The sequence below is a fragment of the Chiloscyllium plagiosum genome, chromosome 12 (genome assembly GCF_004010195.1).
Source record: "Chiloscyllium plagiosum isolate BGI_BamShark_2017 chromosome 12, ASM401019v2, whole genome shotgun sequence".
Lineage (NCBI taxonomy): Eukaryota > Metazoa > Chordata > Chondrichthyes > Orectolobiformes > Hemiscylliidae > Chiloscyllium > Chiloscyllium plagiosum.
This window is the reverse complement of record NC_057721.1, coordinates 16,465,673-16,483,192: the sequence shown is the minus strand read 5'-3', so window position 1 is coordinate 16,483,192 and position 17,520 is coordinate 16,465,673. Positions and strand designations below refer to the sequence as shown.

Genomic DNA, 17,520 nt, shown 5'->3' with positions numbered 1-17,520 from the left:
TTTCCTCATTCCTGAAGAAGGGCTTATGCCCGAAACGTCGATTCTCCTGTTCCTTGGATGCTGCCTGACCTGCTGCGCTTTTCCAGCAACACATTTTCAGCTCTGATCTCCAGCATCTGCAGCCCTCACTTTCTCCGTGCAAATAGTTAACTCAACTCCACACCCACACAATGCGTGTCACTCAGATGTAGTGAGACGGTATGGCCCAGCTTCAATTCTGTCTCAGGGCCCGGAGTACTCACTGTGATTCTAACGTTCGGTCAGATTTTTTAAAAAATAATTTTACTGTCGAACTGTCACTTAGTCCGAAATTTGAAAAATTCCGAATTCCGAAAACCAGCTGGTCCCAAGCATTTTGGATAAAGGATTGCGTACCTGTACTTATGTTTTAGATAGGCGAATTTGTGATTTGTGATTTGGCAGATACAAAGGATTTACTGTATGGTTCAATAAAGTTGCCTCTCATTATTCTAATCTTTCCAATAAGCACAGGACCAACATACTCAACCTGTCCTCATTAATAAATCCTTCCTTACCTGTCATCAACCTAGTAAACCTTCTCCGGACTGCCTCCAGTGCCAATGTAGTGTTCCTTAAATAAATGAACAAAACCATTCAAAGTAATCTATCTATATGTGGTCTAACAAGTACCTTGTGTACTTTTAGCAAGACTTCCTATTTTTAAACTCAATTCCCTTTGGTAAAGAGGCCCATGTTACATTTGATTTTCTTATTACCTGCTAAACTTGTTAGCTAAATTTTTGTGGTACATGCACAAGGACCTCCAAATCCCCCACGTGCTGCAGCTTTCTGCAGTCTTTCTCTAGTTAAATAATATTCAGCTCCTGCGAAAGTGCATAAACCCACATATTACCTTATAATACGCCAACTGCCTATTTTTTGCCCGCTCTATTAACTTGCCTACGTCCCTCTGTGAGTTCTTTGTGCCATCCTCACTACTTGCCTGCCCACCTATTTTTATGTCACCTGCAAACTTCGCAATAGAACGTTCATTTCCCTCATTCAAGTCATTAATCATGTTGTAAATAATTATGGCTCAAGAACTGGTCACTACCAACTGTGATCTAGCAAGTTTAATGCAACTTCAATGCCTTTCAATTCTGTCCCTGCTGTAATGAGCGACAGTGTTTGGCTTTGTTTAAGAGCATGCAATGCTTTGTTTTGAATCGGTACACATGGATCTCTTTGGTCCTCTGTTTAGACTCAGGCCCAGATTTCCAACACCATGGCAGGCAGCACGAATCAGGCATTTCCCAGAATCCTACTGGCCGTGGGTGAAAGGCCCCTGAATGGCTGGATCTTTGTGCTGGAGAGAGTGCTAATGATAGGATGGCAATAGTAGCTCTCCACTGGGAGTACGTGGTGGCCACAGGGTTGGCCGAGTGCTGGTTAAAAGGCCGACCTCGATTCTCTGGCTGTATTAAGTGCTACTAGTCCTTCTAGCCCTCAGTCTTTTCTCCTTGACAGTGCCATACCTACACAGTGCCAACTCATGTTATCCCACCTATAAATTGCTCAGACTCAAAAGGATTAGTCCTGTGCACAGCTTGTTTTGAAGCTGGTGAGTAATGTTGACTTTGTTTGATTGACATTTTCATGTGGTTATAGTCAGTTTTTTTTCTATGATATCCTTTACCAATGTCTCAATATATATCTGCATAAAGAGATGCAAAGCAGTTACAATTTCTGTTATTGATATTGTAATCATCTATTTGAGAGACACCTTTAGGTTGCAGCTTTTCTGTGAAGAGGTTTGTGAATAGGTTTGTTTTTCTGAACAGTTTACTCAACTTATTGTTACTGGAGAGTCAATTGCTTCTGTACATTTCATACATTGTGTGAATGACCTTAGAATGACCACAAGTTGTCATGGAAGTGGGTGAGGAAGCACACGTTATCATTGAGTTGGCATGAAAAGGGCCAAGGAGTAGTTGGGTGGGGTGCATTTGTTGGCATGGAGGTCATGACTAAGAGCTTTTAAATTTACCGCTCAAAAAGGTTCCGAAACCAAGACTATAGATCATAACTCCTCTGAGGGGTTATGAACTGGGAGTCATGAAAATGCTCCCCCTAATTCTGAGCAAATTGCAGGCCACTTGGGGATGCTAATCCTCTACATTGAAGCTGGCCAAGTTGGGAGTGCAGCATACAGGCTCACTTATCCTAAATCAGCAAAAATGGGAGTTCCAGGAATGGGGATAGGACTCCCATGTTCAGGAGCCTCCTGCCATTTTTAAATGGCTGTGGTGTCCTTGCCACTCTGTGAAAACCTGGTCTTGGTTAGCAAAGGAGCGTGTGGCCTTTATACTCCTCTTGTTAAAGCCCAACAATCATACTTAGAGTCATAGAGATGTACAGCACAGAAACAGACCCTTCGGTCCAACCCGTCCATGCTGACCAGATATCTCAAACCAATCTCGTCCCACCTGCCAGCACCCGGCCCATATCCCTCCAAATCCTTCCTATTCGTATACCCATCCAAATGCCTCTTAAATGTTGCAATTGTACCAGCCTCCACCACTTCCTCTGGCAGCTCATTCCATACACATACCAACCTCTATATGAAAATGTTGCCCCTTAGGTCTCTTTTATATCTTTTCCCTCTCACCCTAAGCCTATGCCCTCTAGTTGTGGACTCCTCCACCCCAGGGAAAAGACTTTGTCTATTTATCCTATCCATGCCCCTCATGATTTTGTAAACCTCTATAAGGTCACCCCTCAGCCTCCGACGCTCCAGGGAAAACAGCCCCAGGCTATTCAACATCTCCTTATAGCTCTATTCCTCCAACCCTGGCAACATCTTTGTAAATCTTTTCTGAACCCTTTCAAATTTCACAACATCCTTCCGATAGGAAGTAGACCAGAATTGCAAAAGCGGCCTAACCAATGTTCTGTACAGCTACAACATGACCTCCCAACTCCTGACCAGTAAAGGAAAGCATACCAAATGCCATTTTTACTATCCTATCTACCTGCGGCACCACTTTCAAGGAGCTATGAACTTGCACTCCAAGGTCTCTTTGTTCGGCAACACTCCCTACGACCTTACCATTAAGTGTATAAGTCCTGCTAAGATTTGCTTTCCCAAAATGCAGCACCTAGCATTTATCTGAATTAAACTCCATCTGCCATCCTTAGCCCATTGGCCCACCTGATCAAGATCCCATTTTAATCAGAGGTAACCATCTTCATTGTCCACTACACCTCCAATTTTGGTATCATCTGCAAACTTACTAAGTATACCTCTTATGTTCACATCCAAATCCTTTATGTAAATGACGAAAAGCAGTGGACCCAGCACCGATCCTTGTGGCACTCCACTGATCACAGTCCTCCTGTCTGAAAAACAACCCTCCACCACCACTCTCTGTCTTCTACCTTTGAGCCAATCCTATATCCAAATGGCTAGTTCTCCCTGTATTCCATGAGATCTAATCCTGCTAACCTTGCTTAACTGGACTGAAATTCACTTGTCAATTACATGTCAATTTTGCAAGTGTTTTAATGTCTTCTTGTTGTATCCCTACTTTCACATGAACGACAGCCCCCACATTTGATGCTACCATAAATCTTTGAGATTGTAAAGGGAGACAATTAACTGGTTAACAGGGATTCCTATGTTATCTTTCTTCAATTTGCCATCAAAAATCATATTTCCTTCTCCCTGCCCTAGCAAATGCACAAGATGTGAGAACACTGATACAAATGATTGCCCTGTGAAAATCTGGTCTTGGTTAGCAAAGGAGTGTGTGGCTTTTATACTCCTCTTGTTATAGCCCAACAATCATACTTAGAGTCATAGAGATGTACAGCACAGAAAGACCCTTCAGTCCAACTCATCCATGCTGACCAGGCATCTAGTCCCACCTGCCAGCACTCGGCCCATATCCCTCCAAACCTTTCCTATTCCCATATACCCATCCAGATGCCTTTTAAATGTTGCAATCATACTAAACTCCACCACTTCCTCTGGCAGCTCATTCCATACACGTAGCACCCTCTGCATGAAACATACTACCCTACGTTATAACTAGCTGACTACAACTCAACCTTAGCAAGACTGATGGGAGAATATGAGCAGTGGCAGTTGCAATATTGTGTTTGGTACAGGCTCAAGATTTGCATGTCTTGCTCGAGTGCAGGTAAGTGAGTTACAGTAACCCAATGGTATCACACATCAGAAGTAGTCACCCCTTTCTGTGGGTATTAGCAACACACTTGACCATTGAGATTGGGGACTGAGATTTTTTTCTCTCTGAACATCCTTGTGCATATGGCAGTGTAATGATTGTATCACTGGGTTACAGATCCAAAGGCCTGGATTCATAATTCAGAAGTAATGAACAGAAATTTTCTGTCCCCATTGAAACAGGATTAGAGGCAGGCAGGTGGGAAAATAGGCAGGATCTGGGTTAGGAGAGCTATCTGATATATCGGCCCCTGCCTTGTGGGGAGGTGTCCCACAGAAAGGCTGAAATAGAAGCATAGAAACATAGAAGATAGGAGCAGGAGGTGGCCGTTTGGCCCTTTGAGCCTGCTCCACCATTCATCACAATCATGGCCAATCATCCAACTCAATAGCCTCAACATGCTTTCTTCCCAAAACGTTTGATCCCATTCACCCCCAAGTGCTAAATCTAGCCACCTCTCGAATACATTCAATGTTTTGGCATCAACTACTTCCTGTGGTAATGAATTCCACAGGCTCACACTCTTTGGGTGAAGAAATATTTCCTCATCTCCGACCTATATGCTCTACCCCCAATCCTCAATCTGTGACCCCTGGTTCTGCACACACCCCATCATCAGGAACATCTTCCCTGCATCCTCCCTGTCAGGTCCTGTTAGAATTTTTAGTCTCGATGAGGTACCCCCACCTTCACGTGTGCCAATCAACTGCCCACCACAGCCAAGTTCATAGTCTGCACTTTAGGGATACTGTTTCAGGGTAATGCACTTTTCCAGTGGCAGAGCTCCCATCTCACCCTTCCTTGTAGGGAGGCAATAAAGGCAGCCTCCCGTCAGCAGTCTGGATCATTATCAAACAGCCAATGCCATCCAGTAGCAATCAAGCTCCATGTTCACGGTGTCCATGATGCCACCCGCCTCCTCCCTGAGAGGCCCCCCCCTCCATTCTATGGGGCCTATCTGACATTACATTGTTATTTCGATTGTACTTCATGTGGAATCACCATTGAGAGTGTCCTTGCTCACTGCCTCAACAGCACTCACCTCTTCCACTGCGTCTCTTGAGGCTCTGATTGATTGAGCAATATCTAGTGACCACTCGCCTCATTTCTGAGAATGGCAAAGGCAGAGGCAGCCAACCAGAGGGCACCTCCAGGAATATAGATGTGCTGGTCTTACTGCTGATTAGCCTGGTTTGGGCTGGACATCAATACCTAAAGCTGGCAGGAAAATCCTACCCTCTGAACTGAAATTCTAAAATGACAGCTTGAGAAGCTAGAAGAAGAAAAAGTGACCATGAAGCGGTTCGATTATGTTAAAAACAATTGCTTCACTAAACACTTAATGATTAGGTTTCGGTTTCTGCTGGTCAGGCCCATTTGTGTCTTAATTCCTAGTGGCTAATCCCTGCCAATCTTGCCATTGATGTCTGCATCCCAAGAGTACATTAACAAAAAGAAAACTAAAAAGACCTGAGGGAATTATCTGTCAAAGTTTACCTTTTTTAGAGATGCGCTTCAGACTTTATACTCCTATGCTTTATTCATGAGGATCAATCTCTATCACCCTGAGATGAATCTTTAACATCAGTAAAACAAGCGCCAGCAACTCAAATCCTCATGCACCCCTCTGCCTCAGCCTCATATGATTTCAAATTTGATAAAAAGTGGTCAATCCTTGACACTATTTAGCTTGAGTCAGTTTGCTCTGAAGTGGATCCAATTTTAATAACTAACTATAAATTGCAAACCCTTGGAGGGACATGAATAAATTTGAAACAGAATTTGATTTAAAAGTACAATTAAAATGTATGTGGAAGGAATAATCAACAGAACTGAAACCAGTCAGTAACTTGGAAACTGAGAATTGAAACAAAATTTGGATGCCCCGATTCCAATTGAGACTAGTTGTATTTATTAGATTAGATTAGATTAGATTACTTACAGTGTGGAAACAGGCCTTTCAGCCCAATAAATCCACACCGACCCACTGAACACAGAATTGTTGGAAAAGCTCAGCAGGTCTGGCAGCATCCGTGGAGAGAAATCAAACTTAACTTTTCGGGTCTACTGACCTTTCTTCAGAACAGACCTTGGAACCATTCTGAGGAAGGGTCACTCAACCCAAAGTGTTAACTCTGATTTCTCTCTATGGATGCTGCCAGACCTGCTGAGCTTTTCTAGTAATTTCTGTCTTTGTTTCTGATTTACAGCATCCATAGTTCTTTCAATTTTTATTTTATATTTATTAGTTTCCAGATTCTGAACTCCCATATGTTGAAAATCCATGTACTGTTTGTCATCAATCTAGAAGAGATATAAGAAAGCAAATTACGATTTTTGATCAAAATCCTTTAGCAGAATGTAACGAGTTAAACCATAAGACCATAAGACACAGGAGCAGAAGTGAGGCCATTGGCCCATTGATTTTGCTCCACCATTCAATCAATGCCTGAAAGTTGCTCAACACCATTCTCCTGCTTTCTCCCTGTAATCTTTGAACTCCTTGACAATCAAGAACTATCTATCTCTGTCTTAAATATACCCAATGACCTGGACTCCATAGCCTTCTGTGACAATGAATTCTGTAGATTTACCACTTTCTGGCTGAAGAAGTTTCTCCTCATCTCTGTTATGACAAGATCTCCCCTTTACTCTAACGCTGTGCCCTCGGGTCCTACTCTCTTCTGCTAATGGAAACATCTGCCCAATATCCACTGTATCCAGGCCTTTCAGTATTCTGTAAGTTTCAATTAAATATACCCTCATCCTTCTAGCTTCCATCGCGTAGAGACCCAGTTTCCTCAAATGTTCCACATGTTAAGTCTTTAATTCTGAGATCATTCTCGTTAACCTCCTGTGGACCCGCTTTAGGGCCATTACATCCTTCCTGAGGTAGGGGGCCCAAAGTTGCTGATGGCTCATTCTATTTGCACTGAGTTTAAAATTTGTAATGTTTTAAGCATTTGCAGACACAATACTTGTAATTGCTGCACATTTGTAAATTAATTCCACTGTGAATAAAGTAGTATTTCTAATCTCTGACACAATTTTTCAATAATACATTAAATTAATTACATCCACTTAAATCCTCTGGTTCTCGTTGCTCTGTAACTTTGAAATGCAAGTGTCTTGTCTAAACAGAAGAGCTGTCAAATTCTAATGCTTTATTTCTGTTGGTGTGATTTTTTTTATCAGCTGTCTGCGAACATGGATGTAAACATGGAGAGTGTATTGGGGCAAATAAATGTAAATGTTACCCAGGATTCACTGGCAAAACATGCAACCAAGGTGAGTGCCAAGAACAGATTTGGAACATTGTCAGTACTTACTGTAAACTGAGTGGGAAAATGATCCCGATGTTTAGAGGAAATCAGGGAGAAACTTGCAGAACACTTTAGTGCAGGATAACCCACTGAGATCACGGACGCAGAGATTCTGCTGAATTTCATAGCTGCACCTTGACATAATTTTTTCTTACTGCTGCCTGTCTGGTAGCCTGTAAAACTGACTAGACCCCAAGAATGTGACATTCTTTCACATCCATTCCCAACTGTGCACAGTTAATGTGTACTGTTACCTCACACTTTTTGTAAGTAATAAAAAAGGATTGTAACCCAGTAGAGTAAGTTTAACCTTTTTTAAGTACAGTGAAATATGAGTCAGACTTAAGTAATTTGTTGGTAATTTTACTTAATTACTTTTTAACCCCTTCCACGCCCCCAACTCTTCTCTGCCACTTACAAGCACAAAGGTGTCAACTATATGGGAAACATGTTATCCAACTTCCCTCCAAATAGTGCTGCATCCTGATTTGGACATACAACATTGTGTTCCTCTACTGTCAATACACTAAAATTCTGGAACTCTTACCAAGTATTACATATGAGCTTCACTTCACGGACCTGAGGTAGCTCAAGAAAAATAGTCAAGCAGGAGGCTGGAAGAACGCAACAAGCCAGGCAGCCGGAAAGAGGTGGAGAAGTCAACGTTTCGTGCACAATGTTTTTTCAGGACATGAAACGTTGACTCCTCCACCTCCTGATGCTGTCTGGCTTGCTGTATTCTTCCAGTCTCCTGCTTGTTAACCTTGGATTCCAACATCTGCATTTTTTCCGGCTCTAACCAGGAAAAATAGTCATCATTCAACTTCTCCAGGAGAGACAGGGATAAGCATTAAATGCTCAGCTTTCCAGAAACATCTATATCAGAAGAAGAATGAGTTTTAAAAGGACAAAGGGGCCTGTTACCGTGCTGTATGACTCGATAATTGGCACAAATTCTTTCAGGCTTTGAATCATAGAATTGTGAGCACAAAAGGAGTCCATTCAGCCCATTGTGTCTGTGCCAGCTCTCTGCAACAGCTGTTATTTCTGAGTGCCATTCCCCAACCTTTTCACTGAAGCCCTACTTTTTCTTTAAGCCCCTCTCTCCTCAGATATTAATCCAATTCTCTAGGAAGTTCGTTTCTTCATCACACTCTCAGGCAGTGCGTTCCAGATCCTAACAGTGCATTTAATAAAAATGTTCACCCCCTCTTCTGCCAATCAATTTATATCAGTGTCCTTCAGTTCTGCACCCTACTACCAATCGAAATAGTTTGCTCTTACCTACTCAATCGCTCATGAATTGGAATGCCTCCATCAAATCTTCTCTCAACCTTCTCCAGGGAGACCATTTCTCCAATAAGTTCATGCAACTGAAGTTTCTCATTCCTGGAAGCAATTTTGTGAATCTTTGCTGCACTCTCTGTAATTTCTTCACATCCTTTCAAAAATCTAGTGGCTAAAAATGGACACAGTACACCAGTTGTTAGCAAATCAGTGTTTTATATTGTAGTCTCATAACTTCCTCTCTTTTATATTCGGTTCCCTCCGAATTATCAAGCCAAGGATCCCATAAGTTTTATTATCCACACTCTCAGCCCCAGCAATTAGAGATCGCCAATCAATGGCCTAGCCAGTGACACCTTCATCCCATGCGTGAATTAAAAGAAAATTGTTGTGCATATATATATCCAAGGTCTCCCTGCCCCTGCACAATTTTAGAATTGTGCGCTTTTTTATTTTGCCACTCCTTATTCTTTCTACCAAAATTGATTATTTTACATTTCTCTTCTTCATTCAACTGCCGTCCACATCATTTGTTTTGAAGTCTATCACTGTCCCCTCACACTTTTGATGTATCTGAAACTTGTGTCAGTCACAAATGTTAAAATAGTGCCCTGTGCAGGAAAATCTGTCTCATCAATAAAAATCAAGAGAAACATGAGATCTAATTCTGACCCCTGGCCAACCCCACAAAAAAATCTTGCACCAGTCTGTAAAGCAATCTTTCACTTCTCACTTTTTTTAATCATTCAGACTCTTTTTTTTATTCATGCTGCCTCTGTTCCTTATAACTTTGCTGACAGGCCTTTTATGTGGCAATTTATCAAAAGCCTTTTGAAAGTCCATGCACGCCACATTTACTGCATTACTCTCTGTTACCTCATCAAAAAAAAAAATTCAAGTAGTTTAAACACAATTTGCCCATGACAAATCCATGCTGGCTTTCCTAACTGACCAGCATTTATCCAAGCAACTGTTAATTTCCCCAAATTATCATTTCTAAAAGCTTTCCCATGTTTTAAGATAAACCTCCTTGCTATCTAGATTAAACTGACTTGTAAGTAGAGTCATAGAGCTGTACAGCATGGAAACAGGCCCTTTGGTCCAACTTGTCCATGCCGACCAGATATCCGAATTAAATCTGGTCCCATTTGCCAGCACTTGGCCCATATCCCTCAAAACCGTTCTATTCATATACGCATCCAGATACCTTTTAAATGTTGTAATTGTATCAGCCTCTACCACTTCTTCTGGCAGCTCATTTCCTACACACACCACTCTCTGTGTGAAAAAGTCACTCCTTAGGTCCCTTATATATCTTTCCCCTCTCACCCTGAACCTATGCTCCTCTGGTTCTGGACTCCCCCACCCCAGAGAAAATATCTTGTCTATTTACCCTATCCATGCCCCACATGATGTTATAAACCCCTATAAGGTCACCCCTCAGCCTCCAATGCCCCAGAGAGAATAGCCCCAGCCTATTCAATATCTCCTTACAGCTCAAACCCTCCAACTCTAGCTGCATCCATGTAAGTCTTTTCTGAACTCTTTCAAGTTTCACAACATAGCAGGGAGATCAGAGTTAAATTCAGTATTCCAAAAGTGATCTAACCAGTGTCCTGTACAGCTGCAGCATGGTCTTCCAACTCATATAATCAATACACTGACTGATAAAGACAATCATATCAAATGCCTTCTTCACCAGCCTATCTACCTGAGACACCACTTTCAAGAAACTATGAACCTGCAGAGGCCTACAGCATAGAAACAGGATCTTTAGGCCAACTTGACCAATTTTCACAGTTAAACTAGCCACAATTGCTTACATTTGGTCCATATGCTTCCATACCTATCCCATCCATGTACCTGTCTAAATGTTTCTTAAATGTCAAAATTGTACTCACATCCAAGACTACCTCTGGCAGCCTGTATCAGATACTCACCACCTTGTGTGAGAAATAATTGCCCCTCTGGATGCTTTTGTATCTCTCCCCTCTCACCTTAAACCTAATTTTAGACTCCCCTACCATAGGGAAAAGCTGTTGGCTATCTACCTTATCTATGCCTCTCATGATTTTATAGACCTCTATAACATCACCTCTTAGTCTCCTATGCTCCTGGGAAAAAAAGTCCCAGCCGATCCAACCTCTTCTTACAACTCAAGCCTTCCCATCCAGGTTGTATCCCAGTAAATCTATTCCACACTCTTTCTAGTTTAATAGTATTTTTTCTATAATAGGGCAACCAGAACTGCATATAGATGCTGTACTTTATACATTTATTTTTAAACAAGGACGTAACATTTGTCATTCTTGAATTCGATTCAAGAATGAATGTACTCAACATTGGTAATTATGGCCAGTGTCTCCAAAACTGTCCAGTTATGTTGGATGTAGATTTCCTCATTGGGCAGCACAATACTGAAAAAGTACACAGGTTATAATACTGCAATTAATGAATCTTAAATTAATTTTGTCCATGTAGATAATATGTACTGGGTGAAATTTCCTGCTTTCACTGATGATGAGCTTAGAGCCAGGAAGGGCATGTCAGTAATTGTAGTGATAGCATAATTGACCCCAAGGCTCCTTCTGCCAGGATTAGAACAGGTATCAGAAGGTCCCTGATCAACCTGCACACCCACCACCAATTACTGAACACTTAAGAATTTCGTCCACTGCCAGTTGCATTAACACTTGTTGAAATTGCATGGCCAGTTCAACATCTCCTGACGGAGTAGAGGCCCAAATTTCAAAGCATTAAGTGACCATTTTAGGGACATGATATGAGAAAGGACAGCAGCTGACAGCCAGCCATATTCTTGCTGCCAATGCCCCCCCCCCAGCCCTTCCCGAACCCCTTTCCTCTGTGATCCATAGTTCTATCTCCCACATTCCTTACCTATGACCTGGGTGATTCCATGATCCTGGGTCTCCAGAGCCTGTCCTTGCAGCAGGAGGCACCACAATCCCTATGGCTCACAAGAGCTGCCAACCTCTGATTAGTCAACACTCTCAGGGGGTGTGAATACTGTACCCTACGTCTCGATTCCTGTTAAAAGGCCACAAGAGGTGACCTTACCACTGCCTGAACAGCTTGTGGTTCAGTGGGCCGAGCTGAAAAGAAACTCTCACCAGCACTGTAGCTGACAGTCAACACCTTCCCATCCCCACCTCCCCTTCCACCATGCCTCAAAAGATTTGGCTCATTGCCTCTAGATGTAAGAGACAATTAAGTGAAATTGGCTACTCGGGCAGCAGTATTCAGTGAGAAGCAGAAGCTTGAGACCTAACTGTGCCCAATTAAAGTTGCTCATAATCATAAGTGACTTTGAGTAGACAGAGTATCATGTAAGATGTGGATTGTAGATTGTCCATTAATGGCCCAAACTGTTGCCTTGACAGCATGCACCAAAATGGCCATAGTATGTTTATAATGAAGGCTCATATGCAGGATACGTGCTCTGAATTCCTGAATGCTGTGCCAAGGATGCACCTTTGGGGATTGTCAGAAGATCCCTATAAACCCTTCCTGTACATGTCCCAATTCAAATGCCTTTTAAATGTTGCAATTGTACCAGCCTCCATCACATCCTCTGGTAGGTCATTTTATATACGTACCTGTGTGAAAAAGATGCCCCTTAGGTCTCTTTTATATCTTTGCCTTCTCACCCTAAACCAATACCCTCTAGTTCTGGACTCCCCAGCTCCAGGGAAAAGACTTTGTCTATTTATCCTATCCATGCCCCTCATGATTTTGTAAACCTCTATAAGGTCACCCCTCAGCCTCCGACGCTCCAGGGAAAACAGCACCAGCCTGTTCAGCCTCTCCCTATAGCTCAAATCCTCCAACCCTAGCAACATAATTTGAAAAAATCTGAAATTAAGGATCTGCTGGTGACCATGAAGCCCTTGTCGATTGTTGGAAAACCTATCTGTTTCACTAATGTCTTTCAGGGAAGGAAATCTGCCATCCTCACATGGTCTGGCTTACATGTGACTCCAGCGCCACACAATGTGGTTGACTGTCAATTGCCTTCTGAAATGGCCTAGCAAGCACTCAGTTGAACCAATCACTATAAAGCCTCATCAAGGGCAATTAGGAATGGGCAATGCTGGCCAGCTAGCGACACCCACATCTGGCAAAAGAATAAAAGGAAATCTCGTGGCATAGCTTGACTTCACAATGATTGTGTTTCAAAGATGTTTGAATACTTTGCACATTCACATGCTACTCAGTAGTGTGAAAAGTCATCTTGTCAATAAACTGGAACCAGTTCTCTCAGCTATTCGTATTTTGTTTTGCACCAATTTTTTTTTAACTGCTACAGATTTTAACGAATGTGGACTGAAGCCAAGACCCTGTGAACACAGATGCATGAACACACATGGCAGCTACAAGTGCTACTGTCTGAATGGTTTCATGCTGACTCCAGATGGCACATGTGCTAGTGAGTGAAACATTCCTGGAATCCCTGTTGTGATAAAATATTGCTGATGGATTGATCATCTGTTGGATTCATTATGTTCTCCTCCCAGTTTTGCACTCTGTGATTTCAGCTATTTTTGAGGCTATTTGGAACAAATGACCATTTCTTAACAAGTTCATTGGCAATCTTCATTCGATGCTTTTAAAACACAACAACAATAAATCAGAATTTGTTATCAAAATATAAGTGGGGCAAACAAAATACATTTTTATGTACAAATGGCACAAAATCTATAGAAAGGGTAGATGGATTGTCAAATGCAACTATTAACTGCCTGAGTTGTCACTTTGCTGTAAGCTTTGCAAATGCAGCATCTGCTATCTGCCTTATCATTTGAAATACATTACATGGCATGAAGTTGCTGTATTTGTAAATTAGATTTAATCTGAATCAACACAGACATTTAGAGCTAGCGTAAGTACCCATTTCATCGTACAATTATTGTTCATCATGACCAATCAGCCTCTCTTGATTAGAATGGTGCTGGAAAAGCACAGCAGGTCAGGCAGCATCCGAGGAGCAGGAAACCCACTCGAATCTAGACTCTGGTTTCCAGCATCTGCAGTCCTTGTTTTTAACCAATCAACCTCTCTTGCCCATCTGAAAATTACCTGCTACAAATAAGCAATCTCATTACTTTAACTTGTGAACTATTTGGGAATTATTTTTAAAATGTAAAATAATAAAGTTTAAATAATTTGCTTTGCATTTCCTTTCTCCCTTTTCTCACTCTCTATGACTTGATCCAAATCTTTTTTCCTCTATTTCTTTCACTTTCTGTACCTAATTAAATGTATCCTCCTTCTACTTCTGGTGAATGCTTAGTTGAGGCCAAATAGTTAAGGTGATGGATTAGGAAATCCGTTGGGATTTTGCCCACAGTTTAGAGTCCTGCTGATATAAGGGATCTTCTTGTACTGCAGTGGTATTGTCCCTACCCTTGGACCAAGAGGCCTGGGGTCAGGTCCTACTTGCTCCAGAAGTGTAGAATAAATCTCTAAACAGGGGGTTGATTAGAAAGAGAGGTTAAATTTTTAAAAATAAATTTTATACATTTATTTATTAAGACTGTTCACTCAGGTGCCAGATGTCCTATTTTCCTCACTGCACTGATTTCAACTTGAACTTACAATAACTTTATGGGAAACTGTTGTTTTAGTGCTGATGGCTGAATAGGCTGGGGCTATTTTCTCTGGAGCATCTGAGGCTGAGGGATGACCTTGTAGAGGTTTATAAAATCACGAGGGGCATGGATAGGGTGAATGATCAAGGTCTTTTTCCCAGGATGGGGAGGTCCAAAACTGGAGGGTATAGGTTTAAGGTGAGAAGGGAAAGATTTAAAAGGAAACTAAGGGGCAATATTTTCACGTAGAGGGTAGTGCATGTATGAAATGAGCTGCCAGAGGAAGTGGTGGAGGCTGGTACAATTACACCATTTAGAGTCAAAAAGATGTACAGCTTGGAAACAGACCCTTCGGTCCAACTGGTCTATGCTGACCAGATATCCCAACCCAATCCATTTAAAAGGCATCGGGACAGATTTATGAATAGGAAGGGTTTGGAGGGTTATGGGCTAAATGCTGCCAAATGGGACTAGATTAGGTTGGGATATCTGATCGGAATGGACGAGTTGACCAAAGGGTCTGTTTCTGTACTGTGCATCTCTATGACTGTCTGACTGCAGGGCATCTCTAACTAATGCCAGATGCTAGCAGATGCCCCGTTACAGAGTTTGATACAATATTGAGTTTAGTTCTTCACAGAAGACAGTGCAGTTAAAGATTTCTGTAACCAATTTTATTGGGGAAAATGGCAGAAATGGGTGCAACATTTAAGTTACTCAACTAATACAGGGCAATATTATATGTGTTCTAAAAACAATTTTCCACCTGAGCACATTGATCTCCCATCTGAGAAATTAGGTTAAAATCATTCTCAGCCTTTCAGTGATTACTTCTCTCCTTTCAGTAATTTCACTTAATGCACATAAGATTTTCTTAACAGTCCCAACTATTCCAGATTGATAAATAGCGCTGTCTCAAAATGCCATGCAGACAAGAAGGCAGAGAACAGAACAAACAGTAAATGAAATATTGCTGAACCATGGGATAAGGATTAAGATGGATGGCCACAAACCTGGTCTGAATGGAAGGCTTTGAGAAGGTGGAAAGAGATGCAGAGAAAATTAGTCAGTGTGCCCCAGGTAAGGGAGATACATTTCCCAAGATAAACACCTTGGGACAGAACCTACTATCAAGCATCTGATATTGCCACTAGAAACTACGTGGAATGACTAAGAGTCATTTTATTTCCCTTCAGATTGTCTCTTTTTGTGGAAAAGACTTATTTCCAATCAGTATCTTAACACATTGAAAATTAATTCACAACATGGTCAATCACATGTTCTATCAAACAGTCCACAACACAGCATCAGGGAACTTCAATACACTGTTAAAGTGAAGCAGCAGTCATGAGAAGAGAGAATCCAGCATTTCTGATGGATGGTGGAGTGTCAGCTATTTAACAAAGATTGATGGGGAAATTAGTGACTGACAAAAACATTAATACATTTTTAATTCATTAATCAAGTCACTGATTCCTCACCAATTGCATTTGATTATGATTTGGTTCATCCAACAACATACCAATGAACTAATACAACCACAAAGACCAATTAAAATGAACAAATTATGGTTAAAGCTTCCCAATAAACCATTTAGATCTCTAGTTCTGCAATAGCAGAGTTTAAATAAGAATGTAATTGCAATTGTCATTCTTCCCAGGGAATTGTGAGAAACCAGACCACTGAAATAAATTATGCATTACTTAAAATACAGAGCTCATCACATCAACGTAATTTATATCAGCAAAGGTTCCAAATGGGATTACGTTCCAAATGGGATTACGTTCCAGTTGTCCATCGAAAAGGGCAAGAAGTATTGTTGTATGAGATTTTGAATGCACAAGTTCACTGGCTCTGTGATCTTTAGATTCCAGGACATGTGCAATGGCAAACTGTCAATATGGCTGTGAGGATGTGGAGGGAGAGGTCCGCTGTTTCTGCCCATCTTCTGGATTGCAACTGGGACCAGATGGAAAAACCTGCATAGGTCTGTGATCTCTCTGTAATCTCGAGTACGAGAACAAAGTTTACCACAAAAATAAAATGACTTGCTTATTGATTTCTTTCATGGGAAATTTGTATCCCTGGAGAAGCCAGACCCCCCCAGCTACCCTTAAACTCAGTCAGAGGGCAGTGGAGAGTCGACAAAGCTGCAAGTAAGTATGCAGGTGCGGAAGGGCAGTAAGAAGATAAATGGTATGTTGGCCTTCATAGCTGCAACTTCATGTCTTGCTGCAACTTACAGGGCCTTGGTGAGTCAGCACTTGGAATATTGTGTGCCATTTTGGTCTCCTTATCTGAGGTAGGATGTTCCGGCAATGGAGGGAGTGCAACAAAGATTTACCAGACTGATTCTTGGGATTCATGTATGAAGAGAGACTAGATTGATTAAGATTGTATTCATTGGAGTTTGGATGAATGAGGAGGGTTGGGGATTTTAAAGAAATCTGTAAAATTCTAAATTGACCAGACAGGATAAATGCAGAAAGTATGTTCCTAATGAGCACAGAGTCTGGAACCAGGGGATGCATTCTAAGGATGCAAGGCAGGCCATTTCGGAACTGAGACGAGGAGCAATTTCTTCGGCCAGAGAGCGATGAGCTTTTGGAAGGATGAGCCTTGTCACAGAAAGCAGTTGAGGCCAAACAGTTAATGTTTTTAAGAAGGAGATAGGTATAGCTCTTAGGGCTGAAGGGATCAAAGAATATGAAGAAAACGTGGGAATGTGGTGCTGTGTTAAATGATCAACTATGACTATTTGAACAGCAACAAATGACAATGGTTGCATAGTCACCATTAGAATGGCTAGGTTGTAGATTCATTAGCTGAATTCGAGGGATTTGAACCTATGTCCGTAGAGTATTAACCAGAGCTTTCTGGATTACTAGCCCAGTGTCAATTACTACCTCCCCAAAGAAAATGTTGGAAGCAATATTTTTCTGCTAAGTAATTGAGACATTGTTTGGTAAATGTATGTCAGTTGTAACAGTCATGTTTACTGTTCAAATTCACACAGACTTCAAGCTGTTAAATCAACTTTAACCTGAACTGTTTCGACATCACTTAAAGGAGAATGCTTGTTGACTGCTG

General features: G+C 41.5%; 1 protein-coding gene across 1 annotated transcript in view; it reads left to right on the top strand.

Moving 5' to 3' along the window:
* The window catches only part of egfl6 (EGF-like-domain, multiple 6), an 84,389-nt gene that overhangs the window by 21,864 nt on the left and 45,005 nt on the right, over positions 1-17,520 (top strand). Inside the window, exons 3-5 of the mRNA XM_043700595.1 lie at positions 7,407-7,499; positions 13,149-13,268; positions 16,298-16,417. Coding sequence (XP_043556530.1) covers positions 7,407-7,499; positions 13,149-13,268; positions 16,298-16,417 — 333 coding nt within the window. The remainder of the gene's footprint in view (positions 1-7,406; positions 7,500-13,148; positions 13,269-16,297; positions 16,418-17,520) is intronic.